General features: G+C 43.2%; 1 protein-coding gene across 1 annotated transcript; it reads right to left on the minus strand.

The window, feature by feature from the left end:
- Window positions 1-701: 701 nt before the first annotated feature.
- mex3a (mex-3 RNA binding family member A) lies at window positions 702-13,906 on the minus strand. The gene is made up of 2 exons (XM_033640548.2): window positions 12,791-13,906; window positions 702-9,531 (listed from the first exon to the last, which is right to left on the minus strand). Exons 1-2 carry the CDS (start codon window positions 13,209-13,211, stop codon window positions 8,378-8,380), a joined length of 1,575 nt encoding a protein of 524 aa, XP_033496439.1. The 5' UTR covers window positions 13,212-13,906; the 3' UTR covers window positions 702-8,377.
- Between the last annotated feature and the right edge of the window lie 4,325 nt (window positions 13,907-18,231).

Raw genomic sequence — 18,231 nt, forward strand, 5'->3', positions numbered from 1 at the left:
CTGCAAGTAGTTGAGTTTTTCCATTCACAAATGTGGGAGAGGTCTGACTTAATTTGTCTTTTATATTTCTGAATGTCCGCTGTAATATAACAAGATATCTGCTGTAAAATGATAGTTCCTCTGATCATGGGGATTAAAATGTCAATGGTTGTTAAAGGAGCAATAAGTGAAATTCATCATTTCTAGATTGAAGGAATTAAAAAATCGCTATGTGAAGAACTAGAGGTGTAATTTCATCTGGTGCCCGCTAGGCTAAAACATTGCTCTCACTCACGGAGAAGAGGAGGAACGTTAGCGTTAGCTCCCAGTGTTAGCACTAGCCGAGTCGGCTGCCACCGGCTACTGGAGTAACTTACAGCTATGGAGCGCTTCTACCAGCTCCTCTAGTCACTGAGCCTCGCCTCCAGCTCAGCAACTATATTACATTTATTACAGGTACCATCATCACTGAAGTAGGCAGGGGAGTAGCTAAACACAGCAGAGACCGAGACATCGCTAACTGCTAGACGAGGCGAGTGGGGGGTGGGGGGTGGAGAGCAGAGGTAGAGGGAGGAGTGGCTCATGACACTTTGTTTTGGTCTACAGGCAGTGCACAACAGCAAACCTAGCGGTGAAACGATTTCGCTTTTTACCCCTTTAAGGATCAATTGAGCCGTAAAAACTTCACTCAAACAAAAAAAAAATGCACTTGGTTTCAATTGGAGATCATTTCATTTTTGTTTTATTAGAAACATTTACAATACATCTTGAATCTTGGAAAAATAACAAAGAACCAGAACTAACATGGCGCAGATACAATAATAATAATAAAAATGTCTCCAAAAAATGTAATTCACAAAAAAACATGTGCTATAACAAATAAACCTGCAATATCACATGCCTTGTTGGGGCATGGCATACTGTAACAGAGTTCAAAGACTTCTTTTTTTTTTTCTTTTTTTTTATTCCATCCATCAAATTTGACGGTCAGCCACAGAGGGCCACATTGGCAACCCTCTTTCACTGTTCACAGAGAAACCAGAAACTAACGCCAGCTGATGCCGGCCCAAAAACTAATGCACTACGACCACTATTAGACCGGTATGAAACACCTCTACTGTGCTGGAAAAATTGGAAACGCTACCAAAGACAAACTGTCAGACTGTTTTGGCCTCTTCGGAAAAGGTTGCGAGTTTCACCAGCGAGCGTCACTTCAGCCCCCATCTTTAACGTGCAGCAGAAAATGTGCCATTGTAGTGTCTTTGTCAAGTTTCTCTCATCTGTATCAACTCTTACACAAACTAGGAACTTCAAGTTAATTCATATGAGGTGCGAACAGTCTTTCATCACTAACAGGTAACTGAGAGTATAAAATCCAACTCTGGTGTGGGGACTGAAATGGCCTCTTTACCTGGCTCCAAACTCTTGTCAACTTTCCAGTTTCCAAAGAGACTCCAACTATGAAAATCTACAGAGGAGAAACAGCCCAGGTGCCCTGATGTTCAAGGATAACAAAGGACCTGCACCGTTCCTCCTGTCTAAGTGACCATACAACATACATGCAAGCTAGTACGGTAATGAACCTGTTGTGTGTAAATGTGTGCATCTAGTTACATAAATCTACTACACAGTGCGCTGTTGTCCTCTCCTAGATGCCTCCGCTCAATTTGCACTCTTCACCTAATTAACACATTAGGGAAAGTCTCTCATAAAGGCTGATTATGCTCTGTCACTATTGATCACAAACTGTCCGCGTAGTAGATGCAGAAAATGTATGAATGAAAGTGTGTACAAGTTTTGTGTGGCCCCATTGGCGGGGGGGCCACAGCTGCCTCATTCATTCCAAGCATTGCAGTCGTAACATGTTTTTTATGTTTTGATAAGTAAAAGCGAGTTTAGATTACAGAGGAAATGAGTTATGCGTTTCAGTCAGTAACATGGGGTTAGTTGAAGGGGGAAAGGGGGTTACAGCAAGCAGCACTGCACAAAGAATGCTGATGCAGGAAAAATATATAATTGAGGCACAAAATTGATGCTCTGTGACTAAAATATCTCCAAATTCTAAAAAATATTATATTATTTTCTGTAATTATTCCATTGTGAATGCACTGATGTTGAAGTGGTGCACGTCTGAAGTTAAAATTTCAGCTATGGGGACCACTTGTTCCATGTACGTCATTTTCCATGAGGTACGTGGACAAGGCGAGCGCCCACAACTTTCATAAATAAAACTTCTAAACTTCTTTTCTCATTTTACTTATTAGTAGAAACTGACCTCCCTGTGTTTAGAAATATATTAACTTCTTGTAATTTTAATTAAAAAACAAAATGTCTTGAGGTTACTCATAAATATGTTGCTTCATTTTTTAACTTCTCATAAATAACATCCAGATACTGACTTTTTTTTTTTCCTCTGCTTTCTATGAAATAATAACCCATGTTAGCAAAATAGATTTGAGAAACTGTAATATGTTTTTTTTTTATTCATTTTAAGTTACTTTCTATAAATGTATGTGGAAGAACTCAAATATAGTCTACGCTGAAAACCTGTCGCAAATTCTTTCCAAAAAAAAAAAAAAAAAAAAATTAAAAATACAAACAAAAAACTTAAAGCTCACTTGTAAATTGACAAAACAATAAGCATAAGGAGTGCATTGAGTTGAGTGGTCTTTTTTTTCCTTTTTTTTGTTTTTTGTTTTTTACATTCAAATGCATTACTTGCTCAATGTGTGATTTAGACAGGTTGGTACAATTGCTTAAGTGCATCCATTGAAAATAAGGATTTCCTATCACTCCTTAAAAGGGATTCTACATAAATGCATAAAGACCTTTTCATATCAAGAGAAGAAAAACATCAACAGTTTCTACCATTACTATAATAGTAAGCTTAATACAATATTGTAAATAATACTAACAAGAACTTAATGAATCAAATGTCACTGCGAGTCACCCCACCCCTTTGTTGCTCCACTGAATTAAAAAAGTATCCCATATCGGGTGAGTTGGACAAATGAAACTTACACCATAGCATATTCTTAAGAATCATAATTAAACTTTATGTATCAATTAGTTAAACTACACGGTAAATATATGATTTTAAACCGATGTTCACTTTAAGGTCTTAAAGCTTTTTATATCAGGCTGATGAATTCTTTATGCGATCTTAACTTTTTTTCTCAGATAAATCTTACCTACTGTGCTATATCTCACTAACATGCAGTTAAACTTAAGGGTACAGTTAATGGCTCTCCAAACGATGAAACCACAGTGTTGTTTTGTCCACTGTCACCTTGTTTAATCCTTAACAGTTAACTCTGAGGGGGGGGGGGGGGTTTAAAATTAGGAACTAAGTCTGAATTTCCACTGGCTTGTCATTGTCAACACAATTTTTTTTTTAATTGCGTGGGCAGTCCATTTTTATCTGACTTTCTCCAGATCGGGCGACAAAGATTAAGACATTCCCTGGACTGTTCTTCTCCCATGAACCTAACCATGACAATAGAAAACTATTCAGCGGATGGTGTAAGTGCCAGGATGTGCTTTAAGCTGATCTCTTTGGGGAGAAGTAAGTCTGTTAACGACGCCTCTGTAGTGTTAAACTAATCTTACAACACTGAAACATGATATGCCTTCATTTCGCAGATATCGATTGAGCGGCCTCTAAGACTTTTTGGGGCAAACAGAGTCTTAATAATCCTGATTCGATTAAACTCTAAAACCAATGTTGATTCTGACGCTAAAATAAGTTAACTGATAAGTTGTCCTCTCCTTGCGTTTTGTTCTTTGGCTACGTCTGACCTTTTCCTTTCAAAAACAATACAGATGAAAAAGTAGGTGCAAAACAAAATCTCAAATAGAGCCATGACTGCTATGTAAACAGAAATCATCTTAAGATATGCTATAAGTAACACGCCTGCCCCTGTGTGTAACTGAGAGAGGGTAAAGATGGACAACATGAGTGACTGGTGCATCATCATGTTGTCCTACCCTCCTCTTCCCTCTCACTGCTGTGTTATTGTCTTTTTGACCAAAGCCTTCAAGACATCAGTCTGTCATAAGCAAAGTCACCAGCTCCTGCTTTTTAACAAACAGGACAGCCCTCTGTGCTTCCGCTCTGGTCTTGTTTGTTTGTTTACACTTGACTTTTACACTCACTTCTACAGCGCTATGAGATTTCCTCCAAGTTTATTTCAGTGCTACTCAGGAAAAAGGAATCCATAAGTTTTGTCTTGACCCACTCTGTGATCTGATTGATATTCAACTTAAAAAAAATAAAAAATTAAGCAATCACTTTAAGACCCTGATGAACACAACAAGAACAATTACTTATCCTGAAACTGTTACTAATTAATTATATCTCTGTTTCTACTCTGGCATGAATCCATAATGAATTTTAAGCAGATATGAGACAGAAATGCAGCGGTATTATCCTAATAATCAAGGTCAATTTCTGAATAGAATATTATTTAAAGAACTGACTAAGCAGGCTCCTCTGTTTATTGTCCCAGTATAGTCCTATTATTGCTTTTCATCCTAATATACATAGAAACAGATTTATTCATTAGGGGTTATTACACATACTATTCCTTCCAGTTTTTATTTGAGATTGGATTTATACATCAGCGGCTTCATAAAAGGATATTCATTATTACAGTTTATAGTAGTGTCTGGTTAATTTCTTATCTATATATTTGGATGAAATACTAAGTTAATCAGTTTAAATAATATTTCTTAAATGTATGGATCTATCTAATATACTATTATAGTCAAAAAGGAGGATGGGACGCATATATAAAAGATTTACTCCCCCTAAAACTCAGAGACATTTCGACTTCCGTATGCTAAAACATTGACAATGACACCCTCAGCTTGTAAAAATAATCAAAACCTCACTTTAAGCGGGCCTTTGTCTGGATGTTCATAACTGATACACATACTGTATTTACATAGATGCTCAGAGTGCTTTCCCATAAAGTACAATACTCATTAACTCATACAGCGTCTAAACAGGGAGAATCTCCAATAAGCCCTCTCTTCATTAAACCAGTGCAACACTCAAACCAAGTCATCAGCATTGACTAAATGGATGAGAGGTCTCCCAAATTACCACTAGTACTACTGTAGTATTAAGAATAACAAGAACCACCATAATACAAAAAAATGATAGGGAATCCTTATGTGCATGTTTTTCAAATTCTATGAAATGTCTTTTCACCATCAGTGGTCGGTTTGGTATTAATCAGATGTTTTGTAATAAGGTGCTTTACTCTATATTGTAAGTAAAGTGTTTTAAGGGCCTAATTTCCTGAATCCCTCTAATCCCCACCCGAGCTGTTTGATTCACATTCTTTTCTCCAAAAATAAGTACTTTAAAACTTGTTTTGGGGGGGGCGGGGGGGCGGTACTATCAAAGGCCAAAGTTGCTACCTTGTATGCCAAAGTAATGGCAATCTTTCAATAAAAAACATTAAGGCAGAAAACAAAACAACAAAAAAATACTAAGTTCAAAGAACAGTGTCATACTGCCTTGAATTTGAAAGCTTAGGCCAAACCACTGTGCAATTTCTCCATCCATAAAAATCATAACTATTCTTTATTTTCTACATCTGATAGATATCAGGGTACTTTTTTGCAAGTACAGTGCTTTCCCTGCAGTCCACACCTAATGCGAGTGGTCTGCTTTACATGTTAGCTGTTTTTTTCTCTTTTTTTTGTAAAAGAAAAAAAAAAAAAAAAAAAAAAAAAGGAGGGGCCTTTGTGTCCTGAAAGACACAATCTGTAATTTTTCTTTTGAGACAGAAGCCGAGTTCTCCAATATAACACTCGAGAGGTTCCCTGTCATCACCACTGGCACACATGTGACAACAGCTCAAAACTCGCTGCAGGACTTCAGTGATCAATACAATTTTTTTTTTCCTTTTCTTTTTTTGGAGCATACTTCTCTCTTTCTCTAGCCAAAATGAATTCCCCCCCCTCCTCCTCCTCCTATCATTCAACAGCTTTAATCCCTACCCCCATCCGCTCTCCTCTAGCCCTCTGAAATCCCCAGGCTGGGGCTAAGGCAGACGCAGAGGGTGTGTAATTTGATTCAGCATGAGTGCTGGTTAAATGGGGCGTTTCCTCTGCTTTCCTGTCAATTACAATTGTCTGATTTCATTCTGGAAGCTCAAAGCGAAGAGGGGGGCTGCCATTGGCTGGAGCCCGGGTGTCCATAGTGAAGGGGCAGCTGCAGGATGTCCCATACAGTAGCGAGCTGACACGATCAGCACTGGCGCTGTCACACAAACAAGACCCCGTCCAAATTTTCAGGGCGGCGCTGTTGGGGAGTGGAGGGGGAGTTAATGCTGCACCCCGCATGATAGGATCACGCAATCTCTCTTTTGTAGGTGAACGCGTACATTTTCAGAATTCAGAATGGGCATACGGGGATTTAGCGTTGAAAACAGGTAACTGGGGTATCCCCCGATAACTGCAGATAATTTATTTTGCTCCTAAGCCTCCCCTCATTTCACAGGCGCTGCCAAATTCAGCTAGTGTCTTTCAAATTTTGTGTGTGTGTGTGTGTTTTGGGACAAAGGAGGCCCCCCTCTCCTCAGTAGGGATAGCTCAGAGCAGCAGAAAAGGAGAGGAAAAAGGGGGGAGGAAGGGGCAAGAGGGAGTGGAAGGAGGGGGTCCTATTCGCCCAGCTGCATCCAGACCATCCAGCCCCCTCTGTGCTTGTAACAGCGGGGCGGGGCAGTAAGGGGCTCGCTGCGGGACCCCGTCGTACCACTCACACAGCTCCAGAGTCCCCACACGGTCCGCACCTGGACCAACCCATTTGCCTAATTATCAATGAGTAGATCCAGGCCGTGTCCGAGCGCTGTGCAGCCCACGCCGCTGCCGGGCCCAGACAATACGCCCCACTCAGAGAGGCCTTAGAAAGCAAACGATCAAACTGTAAGCAGGGGGAGACATAAAAGCCACTCCCAAAGAAAAGAGAGAAAGAAAGGGGGCTAGGCGAGACCTCCAACTTGGGGTCACAGCTACAGTGTGCCATGAAACACCTGCTCCTGTACAGCTTTGCTAATTACAGAGGAGACAGCTGGCCCCTCGGAGCTCGCACATAATGCTGTTAGTATTGGGGACGTGGAGTAAGGATTACTGATTTGGGACTCTGTATTTTACAGTGTCAACTATTTCAATCTGCTGCTGATTCAGGAAACATTTTACAGTTTTACTCGGCTTCTGTCCACGCACTAATTCTCCTCCTTATTTACAGTGCACACCTCAGAGAAATGCTTGTTGACTGGAGCTCTCACCGTGTCCTATATCGTTCAGCGACTGTGGCCAAATGACCACACAAGACAATAAAGCGCGGTTAAGGTGGCTTTGAAACAAGTCCACTGGGGAGACAGATATTGAGAACTAGCCAACTGGATGAATTCCAAGGCTTTCGGCCTCACAAATTAAATCAGTGCTTTAAGCCAACCGAGGAACCACATGCTTTTCAAGTGCCACGAGGAGCAAGCATTACTGAATCTTTTCAACAAACTGCAGTGGCCAAGGTGTAATCAATGGCTACTGGAAAGAAAAATTTTACTGACACTTCATACAACTTTCATCTATCTCTGTGAATGATGATACCAATAAAATGTAACCTTAAATAAATGATGTAATGTCCTTTTTTAGCATCAATCTAGTTTATAAGACTTTAAGGTATAATAATGAAATAAAGGGGGCTGTTTTGTTTTCTTGCAAAGACTAAAAGGCGTTGACAAGAACCAATATTCACATTTTCATTTAGCTGAAATTAATATCTATTTTGGACCTATTAATCACAGTAAAACTGAAAAGGCTGAATTCACCTTGACATCAGCTCCCGAAATTTCAAGGTTTGATTGAAAATCCTATTTTAGACCAAGATGATTGTAAGGTGCAATGAAAATTCTATGTTTTTTTCCTCCTTCTAATAACAACATTGACTTTCTGGGTCAGTCAGGTGCAGATTGGGTACCTCAACAATCATCTTCTTCCTTCCATATAAACCCACTTCATGGTAAAATAAAAAATTTTGAATAATAAAATGTTCACATTACTGTCTACCTCTGCCTACACTGTGATTCATGAATGAAAAACAGCAGCAGTCAAAAAACTGAAAATGCAAGGTACTATACTTCTCTTATAAACAAAACTTTTATAAAATATATATGCATATATATATATAAAAGAAAAACTTAAAAATATTTCTTATACTTTTTAGTAAAGCAAGCAGTGCCTTCTAAAATATCTGCTTGATTGTTTTTAAATTTTCTGAAAAACAAAAATGTGTATTATAATAATAATAATAATCATAATAACAGTAAATAATTATTGAACAAACACTGACAAAACTAATGATAAAAACTGATGTGGTTCCTTAAGAGAATATTCGGATGGCCTGTGTGACCTGGGTGTGGCACACTGGGCACTCCGGGTGGTTGAGCTCACAGATTCGGATGGCACACTCCATGCAGAAGAGGTTATGGCCACAGGGCACCAAGGCAGCCGTCACTTTGCTTTCAAAGCAGGTCATGCAGTCCCGCACAGTGGCCGGCGGCGAGTCCGGCACTGGCAGACGGCCTGGGAAGCCCTCGCCGGCTGAGGTGGGCTCACTGTGGGCGCGGCGGGCCTGGGCATGAGGTGAGCCGGATACGGGCACAATGCTGGTGACTGAGGAGTTGTTGGTGCTTCCACCTCCGCAGGACTCGGGTAAACCAGGGGAGAGTCTGGTCAGGGGGAGTGGGAGGCCTCCAAAGCTCTTGGACCGCTGCTGGGCATAGAAGGCCACCTGTTTGGGGTAGTCGGGGTCACCCCAGCTCTGGGTGCCCTCAGATCCAAAATAAGAGCAAGGCTTCTCTCCGGAGCTGGAGAAGTTGCTCTTGTTGTAGATTCCCCCTCCCTCGCCTCCTCCTCCCCCTCCCCCTCCAACCATGGCATCAGAGAAGTTCTGGCGGTAGCTGCTGGTGAGAGGCTTGCGCTGGCCCCCCTGCAGCCCCCACACCTGCTGTAGCCGGCTCTCCAGACCACCGCTGCTGCCCGCTGGGCTGCTTCCACCATTCGGCCCCAGACAGTCATTCTCATTATTGTGGTCATGCAGGCCTCCTGTTCGGAAGGCGATGTGTGCTTCAATCTCCTCGCGGGCCCGCTCGGCGTTGCTCGGTGACCCTGTGATCTCAAAGACAGGGTCGCGGTCTCGACTGGGAGTGACGATGTAAGTGCAGGTTTGCTGCTGGATGCGCTTGATTGTGGAGCCTTTAGGCCCCACTACCAGCCCAACGACACGGTATGGCACTCTCACCTGAATGGTGGTCTGACCTGGCAAAGGTGTGGGCGGGGAGCCACTAAAGGACACCCCCAGCTTGTTGCGGGATGCCCGGAGCATGGAGAAGTGCTCTGCAGCAGAGATGATTTCACGGCGGGCCAGTGCAACATCCTCCTTCCGGCCAGTGATTAAGAACACGGGCTCCTCTCCTCTAACGGGGGTTTTGATGTAGGTGTTGGTCTTGGCCCGCAGGGCTTTGATCTTGCAACCTGCAGAGACACCAACATACATTTTGAAATAAGTAAATATGATGCACCAGTTAAATTTCGTGACTCACGAATCAACAGAGTGCACTTTGTTATCATCGTGACCTCACAGAAATCCCCCAAATTCATATTTATTCACCAATTATGACCAGTTCAACTTAATATGTTGCAGGTTTTTACTGGCACAGGATACAGAGTAATTACCATGATTCATGAGGTTTCCACCACTTAAGCATTAGTGTACTCATTCAGTGCTCTTATTTATTAGCTCTAAATCAGACACACGTCTTGCTAAGAGATACATGGATGGTGCAGAGGTATTGGCCAGCGTAGACATGACTGTTTAGGGGGGCTGTAACAGCCACAGCAGATGCAATCACTTCCTGACCTCTCCTTGAACTTGTGAGACAATTCAGTCAACCCACATGTCCTTTGTTTTCGAGTCATTTATTGCGCTACATCTGTCCTGTTTCTGATCAGAGTGTAATAGTTTACTCTATTAGCTGCTTTTAAGGCAGAGTCTCAGTGTGAGAGAGTGCAGGTTAATGTTATTTCATGACAAATTACCTGACATTGTAATGGGACAGAACAGGACATACAGTAAATCAGTAATTATTTAGGGAGGATTGTCAGGTACATTTAAGGTCAAGAGGAACATGGTAAGAGTCTGTTTATATAACACTCCATGAAGAATGCATCAAGCACCACTCGGGTCAGTTTTCATTCAGAAATTCAGGCAGCTCCCTCATTAAGACTTCCACATTTATTGACGACTTAAACGTGCCTCTCTCGTCTCGGGCCGTGTCTTAAAGAGACCGGCATGTCTCTTTGGACAAACAAGAACCATCAGGCAATCTATTCAGTGAGCAAATCTGAGCTCATCTTACCAGACTCCAGGTGCTTCAGATCACACAGCACATCATCGCACTACCTATCTGAAAATCACAGCAGCAGGTATCAAAAGGTTCAAAGACACATTAACTTGAAGATGAATGTTGCTCTAATGCAACTAAATAGGCCCACTTTGTTCAGGAACACTTACTTCTCAGGAAGCAGAGGTACAGACAGTCGGATAGTGATGCTCTGAAGGGTTAGTACTGCTCATACCCTAAATCTGAAAATGCCCTTTGTGGCCATTTCCTGGTATTCGTCTGATAGATCTGTTCATGCCATGGGGGATCAAAGAGCAATTGCCAAATTCCTTTTCTCGAACTACATTGCACCTTTTAATTAGCCCAAATGAATGTCTCAATTAAAGAATTATCTGTAAACAAAATAGGCAAAGATTAATTAATAGCAACCAGGAATTATCTTCTAACTGTTGAACTGTGGTGTAAGAGGTGCCCGTGATTCAAAACAAAGCCACCCTTGATCTGAGGAGCTCCAGAGGAAGGTACAAGAGCATCCTCGGGGAACCAATGCCTGCAACTCTGATGGGAGAACACAATCACATCCAAAACCATTCTACAAGACAGGATGCTCCGTTTGCCAGATTCACCAGGCAGGCTGTGATGCACGGTGCCGAGGATGAGGAAAAGGGGGTGTGTACGTGGCGCCAACTAACGAAGGGCCTGAATCAAAAGCAGCTCATCTCAAATCCCCCCAAATCAGCACTTCTTCCCCGGTCAAGGCAAGAGGGCCCTCTCGCTGCTCTTGTGCTCACTGGATCCACCCTCCAGCTGTCTTCGGTTACCCCATTAAAATTCAAAACTTACACTTCAGAGTAAAGAACAGGAGCCGCAATGGGAGACAAGGGGCACTTAGCAGCACAAACTAAACCCACGGTACCACAACAGTGGAGCAAGACAGGGGAGTATTGGTAAGAGAAAGAAAAAGAAGAAGAAGCCATTTCAACTCCTCTGAACGCCATGTGACATGATTCAAGACCTGTTTGTTTTCAGGATAAATCTGGATTTGCTGATGGCACCTTACCCACCCTGCAGTCTTTGTACTTCCCTCAGTTCAGCCCCCTATTTCTCCCTTTCCTGACAGGCAACCATGTGGTATTGAGAGTGTGCAGTGAAGTGGGGCTCATGAGGAGCCCCCTGTGTTGAGCTCCAAGGCGTGACTCCCATTCAGCTTTTAGATGCTACGCTGCCCTTCCGTCCCCCCTGTCCTTGTTTTCTCTGCCCCCTCTCACCCATGGGTTCATCACAACACTCAACAATGGGTGCAGCCACGTAAACACCACCACCACCAAGCAGGAGGAGAAACCTACTTCTGGGTTACTTCAGGGTTGTTAGCACACAAATATAGTGTTGGATATAGTGGGGGGAAAAATCACCTGATAACATCTTTACAGCAAACAACTACAATTTTTATTTTTTTTTATTTAAGGACTCCCACCTCCTGGCGCAACTTCTCGCTGAGTCACCCTTTAAGGCCATCCCGTGTGCCGAGCAGCAACACTGTCTTAATGCGCCCCTCCCCTCATCCCCCGACTTTCACACCTTTGTTTGACAGCTGCTGTCATTCAACTTCAGGTCTTTGTTCAATAAAAAACCTCCAACTGTAAGAAAAAAAAAAACCCGGGCACAATCTGCAACGTGTCTGGAATTGAACTTTCCAACTCCCCTCATTTGAGCAAGGAAAAAAAAACAAGTGGACCACGCTTGCTCTATTGTCCAATTGTGTCACTGGGGCAGTGCGCAACATAAACAACGAGCTGAATAAATTTGGAAAGAGGCACAACATCTCCCACCACTGACACCAAATGTGTGTGTGTGGTTATTTTCTAAGCCCACCGATTCAAAGTGAAAGACATTCCTCTCCTCGCCAGCTGCACGTTGCCTTTTTGAACAGTCTGGCGCGTCTCAGACGACAAAGGAAGCAAGTGCTCTCCGTGCTCCAGTGTGTGTGTCTGTGCGCTGACATTGATGGCGTGGATGTAGAATAATTCGCCCAGGAGGGGACGGGGCTCTCTCGTTGCTTCCGTGCACACACACACAAAAAAAAAAATCACTCAAAAGCAAAATAAACACAAAGCAGCAGCCACCGACTTGTTTCAACGTACAAGTGTAACGATGAGTACACGGGAACTTGGTACATCGTAGCAGAAAAAGTGGGAGGCTGATGTCTCGGGGGAGTACAAAAAAACACGCGAGCACACACACCACTCCCTTTTCTTTGTCAAATAACACCAGGTAACAGTTAGAGAACAAAAAACAAAGCACACAGGAAACCACGGCGGGGATAATGCAGCACTGTTTGTGGGATAAAAGCACAAGTTTGGAGGGAAATAATTTGCAAGCCAGCGGTTTACCTTGTCTCCCCACTATTTCGGCCACATGTTCAGAGCTGGGCACTGGGACGCATTCTGTTATGTTGCAGCCTCGTCCTTTCGTCTCACTTGAGGAGCTCTCGTACAGGGCGCACAACTTGCTTTTCCCTTGCAGGATCGCCGTGTCCCCGCCACCTCCGACGTTGTTCGTGTGGTTGTGGTGGTTGTTGTTATTGTTACTCCGGTCCTGTACTCCTGTTGTTGGGGCTCCGCCGCCGTCCTCGCCTTCCCCGAGCCCCAGCAGAGACAACTGGCCCAGCGCGACCCTGAGGGCACGGGAGTCGTCTTCCTCCTCGTCGGGCGGCACAAGGAGACCTTCGCCTCCGAAGCCGGAGCCGGCCAGATCCCCGGCATAGCCCCCATTTTTCTCCATGATCCCTGCTAGAACCAGCAGGCTAGGCATGGCTAACAAAAGAGTGTGTGAGACAAAGACAGGGGAAAGAGACTGGAGAAACAGCACCCGTGCCGCCTCCTCCTCGCCCCCTCCTCCTTCCAGTTCCCCCCTTTGCGCTAGTCCCTCCCATAGACCGGCCCCCTCTCTCTCTATCCGCCAGACTTTCAGTACAGTAGTCTCTCTCCGAGCTCCAGGCAAACGGGACACAAGGCCGTCTGCACGATAGATGGGGCGGGCGATGTGTTGCTCCACCCAGTCTGGTTTACACAGCTCCCCTCCTCGCCGAGACAAAACGAGCCGCCCTCCCGTTGTACCATTCCGTCTCAGGTTCCCGAGCCTGTGGCATCCCAAATCAAGCTGGCTCCCCGTCACCTATAGAAAAGGAGCAAACACCTCATCGGTTCACCTCACCCGCACCGCACTCGTGTTAACGCAGACCTGCTCCCAGCTCCGCAGCTGCAGTGTAGCCTGAAAACCGCATTTCGGTGACTTATGTAAGATTAGCCATCCTGGATGTAAACAGTCGCGTATCAAAAGGTGCATGTACAGTGCGCACATGGTCGTCTGCTGCTGCTGCTGCTGCTGAAAAGATGATGTCAACTTTAGCATTCAGAAAAAAACCGAGCAGCTCCTGCGGTTTATCGGGGAGCATCTGACATGAAATTTGGGAGTAAAGGAGTTTGTGACATTTTTTTTTTTTTTGGAAAGAGGGGGATTGAGGAAGAGGAGGAGGTGGTGGTGGTGGTGGAGGAGGAGGAGGGGGGGTCCGCCCACCTCTATGTAGCCGTGCTTTGCGGCAGGTCACCGCGTTGTTGTCTCCGGCGCCGTTGCGCATGAGGATGTTATGTATAGGAGGGAAAGAGGGTGTCTGGTGGGGGGGCGGTGGGGGCTGTATACGAGGAGGAGAAGAGAAAGGGAGTTGTCAGACAGGCGTTGCAGACCCTATGCAGCGGGGGAACATCAGAAAAGCCCTTGCACATTTCCCGTTAAAAAAAAAACAAAAAAAAAAAACAAGGGTTTGCAGCAGCCCCGGTGAACAAAGAACCGCGCCGTTCGTTTCGCGTATGGACTCCCCAAGATGTCCTCGACAGAAACCACGCCTGACGGCATGGTTGTAGTAGCTACAACACAAAGACTCCAACTGCAGTAATGATAATAACACTCTTAAAACCATATATATTAACACAAGTGGTGCATTTCAGCAGACTTTTCCCTTTTTTTTGGAGATTTTTTAGGTTTCAAACAGGCAACAAAGTGCCTGCAACTTCCATAAATTCACATTAAAATCTGGAAATTTACATTTATTTACACTAAATAAATAATATCAGAGGGAGTTAAAGGCGGAATTTCTCATATGATGTCATTATTTTATTGCTGAGCTGTAAATTGTTAGCACACTTGGGTCACCACCTTAAAAAAAGCTTTGGGGAAACATTGGCCCTGGTGTATAAATTGCCATACAGTGCTGAGCAGCTCCCTCAAAGTGTCAGTCTAACTCAAGCTTAGCCTGTCGTTCCCATCTGTGCATATGCATGGTGGGATGTACAGTGTGTTGTGTAAGATTACCTGAATGACAAGGCGAACTCTGGGGATGTTTGAGGAAACAGTAAATACTTCACTGCTCCACCACCATTAGAGAATATCTTTACATACATGTGAACTTCATGTTCACTGATATCTAAATGTGCAGCTAAATTCCTCTCTTGATGTGTTTGCTTTGCGTTCCCAGGGGAGGTGTTGTATTCAGCCTGTAGATAACTTGTGCATTTTAACCCCATTTCAATTTAATACTCCCCCATCATATATGGTGTTTTCCCACACTGTAACTGGGTTACATGACAAAAACAAAAACACACGCAGTCTTCCATTTTGGCTTATATGACAGACCGAGCATGGCATGTGACTCCTGGAGAGATTCAGCATGAATATTTTAGCATTTCTAGTGAGAACGCCTTCTGCCTTTTAATAACACATAGAACGGAGCAACAATATCATCACAAATTTTCAAGCACCGGGTCTGAAAATAGAAACAAAATAAATGTGGTAATAAAATGGCAGCAGAAAGACAGAGCAGGTGTATTTACATGCATAATCACAGTCTAGACGCGCTCTCTGGGTGCCAATCAGGAAGGGGGCTCGTTCCCTAAGGGTGTGTTGCAGATGAGGACTCACAGGGAGACTCCTGGTATGAGTCCAGGATTAAAACATCCCCTCTCCACCCAATAACATGGATTAAAAAAAAAAAAAACAGCAGCAGGAGGAGAACAGGATTGCGTGATGCATGAAGGACCAGAGGGTGGGCTCAGGAGGTCTGCCCTCAATCCCCACCCCACCCAGTGGAGAGGCCAGAGGATTGGGTGAGAGCAGGGTTGGGATGGGGGACAAGCACCCCACATGGGACGGCCTCTCCGCGGTGCTCAGAGTATGTCAGTGTGTCCAAAGGGTCGTCTGGATTTCCATTAAAAGGGGTCTGCTGGGAGTCCAGAGCCCCAATCAATAAAAAGCATGGATCTGGGATAGTGTTTCCCCCCGTGCACACACCCCTCTCTGCCTGGATGTGTGAGTTTGGTGCGGCCTGTTTGGAGGCCTGATTGGCGATGATGCTGTTGTACCACGTCACCTTTGTGACCCTGAACTAAACCGTCTTGAATGGACTACAGCAGGTTTGGTTTCCATTCAGACCTCGCTGTCTATAGCTGTGGGCTACAATTGTCATTTGTACACTTGTGTTTCTTTGTGCATGTGTGTGCGTGAGTGTGTGTGTTAGCTGCGGGATACTTGTGAAACCCAGAGTGCTGAGGTCATGTTACTTGCACATAAAAAAACCCCTCAATGATCTTGACCATCTGGTCGTCACGGTAGTGCTGTTTCTCTTTTTTCCCCTCGATGAAAGGCTGACTGGCATCTCTGGGGAGATGCTGTGGTTTACTGTGTGGCAGAGACACATACCATCCTCTTTGTCCAAAAGCCCATGCAAATATCGCTTTCACCTATGGACAGTATCTGTCTCTCAAAGAGGACGGGCTTAATAGGCTGTAAAGACACGTCTGAGGATCCCTAAAGGACATCCCTTTGACTTCCATGGCCAGATGTCCTTTTCAAGACTTTTCTGGTGCCCCGCTGTCACTTGAATGAGGCTTCTGCGAGCACAAAGGGACATGTTGGCTAAGCACCACGTGCTGATGCCATGGTGAGCGGGCTCTCAGGGATGATGTAAGACCTCATGCAAATGATACCACATCTTGTGCTCATAAGCTGACGAGAGCCCTGGAGTCGATCAGCTGACCAGATGAAACACTAAATCCAGAGGCCACTTTGTGTGAGGGGTTTTCCCCTCTGTATTTTTTTCCCTAACTTTTATTTGTTTGCTCATTTGTGTTTGTTTTAATTTGTTGTAAGTTTTTTCCATTGTTGAGAGACCAGCAGCAGCAGCAGCAGCAGCAGCACAAGTACTTACAGAAAGACTGCACATGATAATCAAACAAAACAAATAAAAGCAATCATTTAATAAAATGGAGTTGGAGAGGTAGTGGTGGAGCACAATTAAAAAGCAAAAACCTCATCATACTTAAAGCAGGTGAGAGTCTGAGGTTTTTGTTTTCTTTTCCGCAGGTTGATCATTATGCAGAGACCCTAATAACGAGGCCTTTTCATCCCAAACTATGCTCCATTTTTGGGGTAAGTCAGCATAAAGTCACCACACTAAGCTCCACTTTCACTCCCCAAAAAGGTGAAGCTCAGTGTGTATGTTATGCTCACAGATTCAAAACTCCTCTTGGGTCTGCTTATTTACTTTTATATAAATGGTTTGGGTTTTAATCAGTGAGCAGTGTAACCACTCATTATTGAGAATTGGGACAAAACCATATTTATTTATTTATCTATTCTTCAATTAGGCTGGAAAAATATATAATAAAAGATCAAAGTCTTGACTATTAAACCTTGTAATGGGCCAACCTCCCAGTGATTTTATTTTTCCTTTAATAGCACACATGATGGTTATCAGAGGTAAGATCTGATGGAGTTGATGTCTTAGAGTTGTATAGTGTAGCCAGGAGTTACAGTAAGAGTTCTCTTAATGCTGATCAGAATACTCATTTTTAAACCATATTTTTTATTTAGTTTTGATTTAGCATGGCAGAGGAGTTGACATATTATGGTTGAGACACACCTGATAGCAATATTATTTAAAGAATATATATATAAAAAAAAATAGAAAACTCACCAGTACTTAAGCAGCATTCTTATCTTTTTGGAAACCAGGAAGTGAGACAGGAGTACTTGTGATATAGCTAACTCCTTTTATGCCTGATTAAATTATGGTTTTGTAGAAATCTGAGGGAGCTGACAAAAATCTGGGACACAATTTTAAAGGGCCAACATTTTCACAAAAATATATGTTTTAAAATAAAGATGATTATAGCAGTACATTTTAACACCGATGTCATCAGTATGTACTGTTATTTTTCAATTGCGAAGGCTTTTAAAACATTTTTAATTGTTTAAAGTTGTGAATTCTTGTTTGGCACAGAGCAAGTTTAGAAGTTAAACAAAAGCAAATCAAAATATTTTATGGATCGTATTTATTCCATATAGATATATATTCCCATATATAGTTTTTTGGGGTTTGGGAATGGGTGACACTATTGAAAACTACCCAGCTCGCCACCAACGTTGTTAGACACTGATATTTGGTTGAATTTAGGTTGTGATGTCTGGTGACCAAAATTCAACGTTAGGAAAATGTTTCATGCCACCGTCAATTTGACATAAAATACTGACGACAGATGACATTGGCATTGTGTTGGCTTTAAGTTGTGTTGTAAAGTAACCAAAATCCAACTTCTTCCACGTGTCTCATGCCAAAATAATCCTGACATAACATAAAGACATTTTGTCGTGAGGTATGGACACCAAAACCAAACCTTTGCAAAAGGTCGTAATGTTAAAATTCAAACAACGTGAAGTTCTGTTGCCAATTTTCATTCCAACCAAAATTTATGATCTGTCCAATTCAAGAGAAAGTCTT

This window comes from Epinephelus lanceolatus, chromosome 10 (genome assembly GCF_041903045.1).
Source record: "Epinephelus lanceolatus isolate andai-2023 chromosome 10, ASM4190304v1, whole genome shotgun sequence".
Classification (NCBI taxonomy): domain Eukaryota; kingdom Metazoa; phylum Chordata; class Actinopteri; order Perciformes; family Serranidae; genus Epinephelus; species Epinephelus lanceolatus.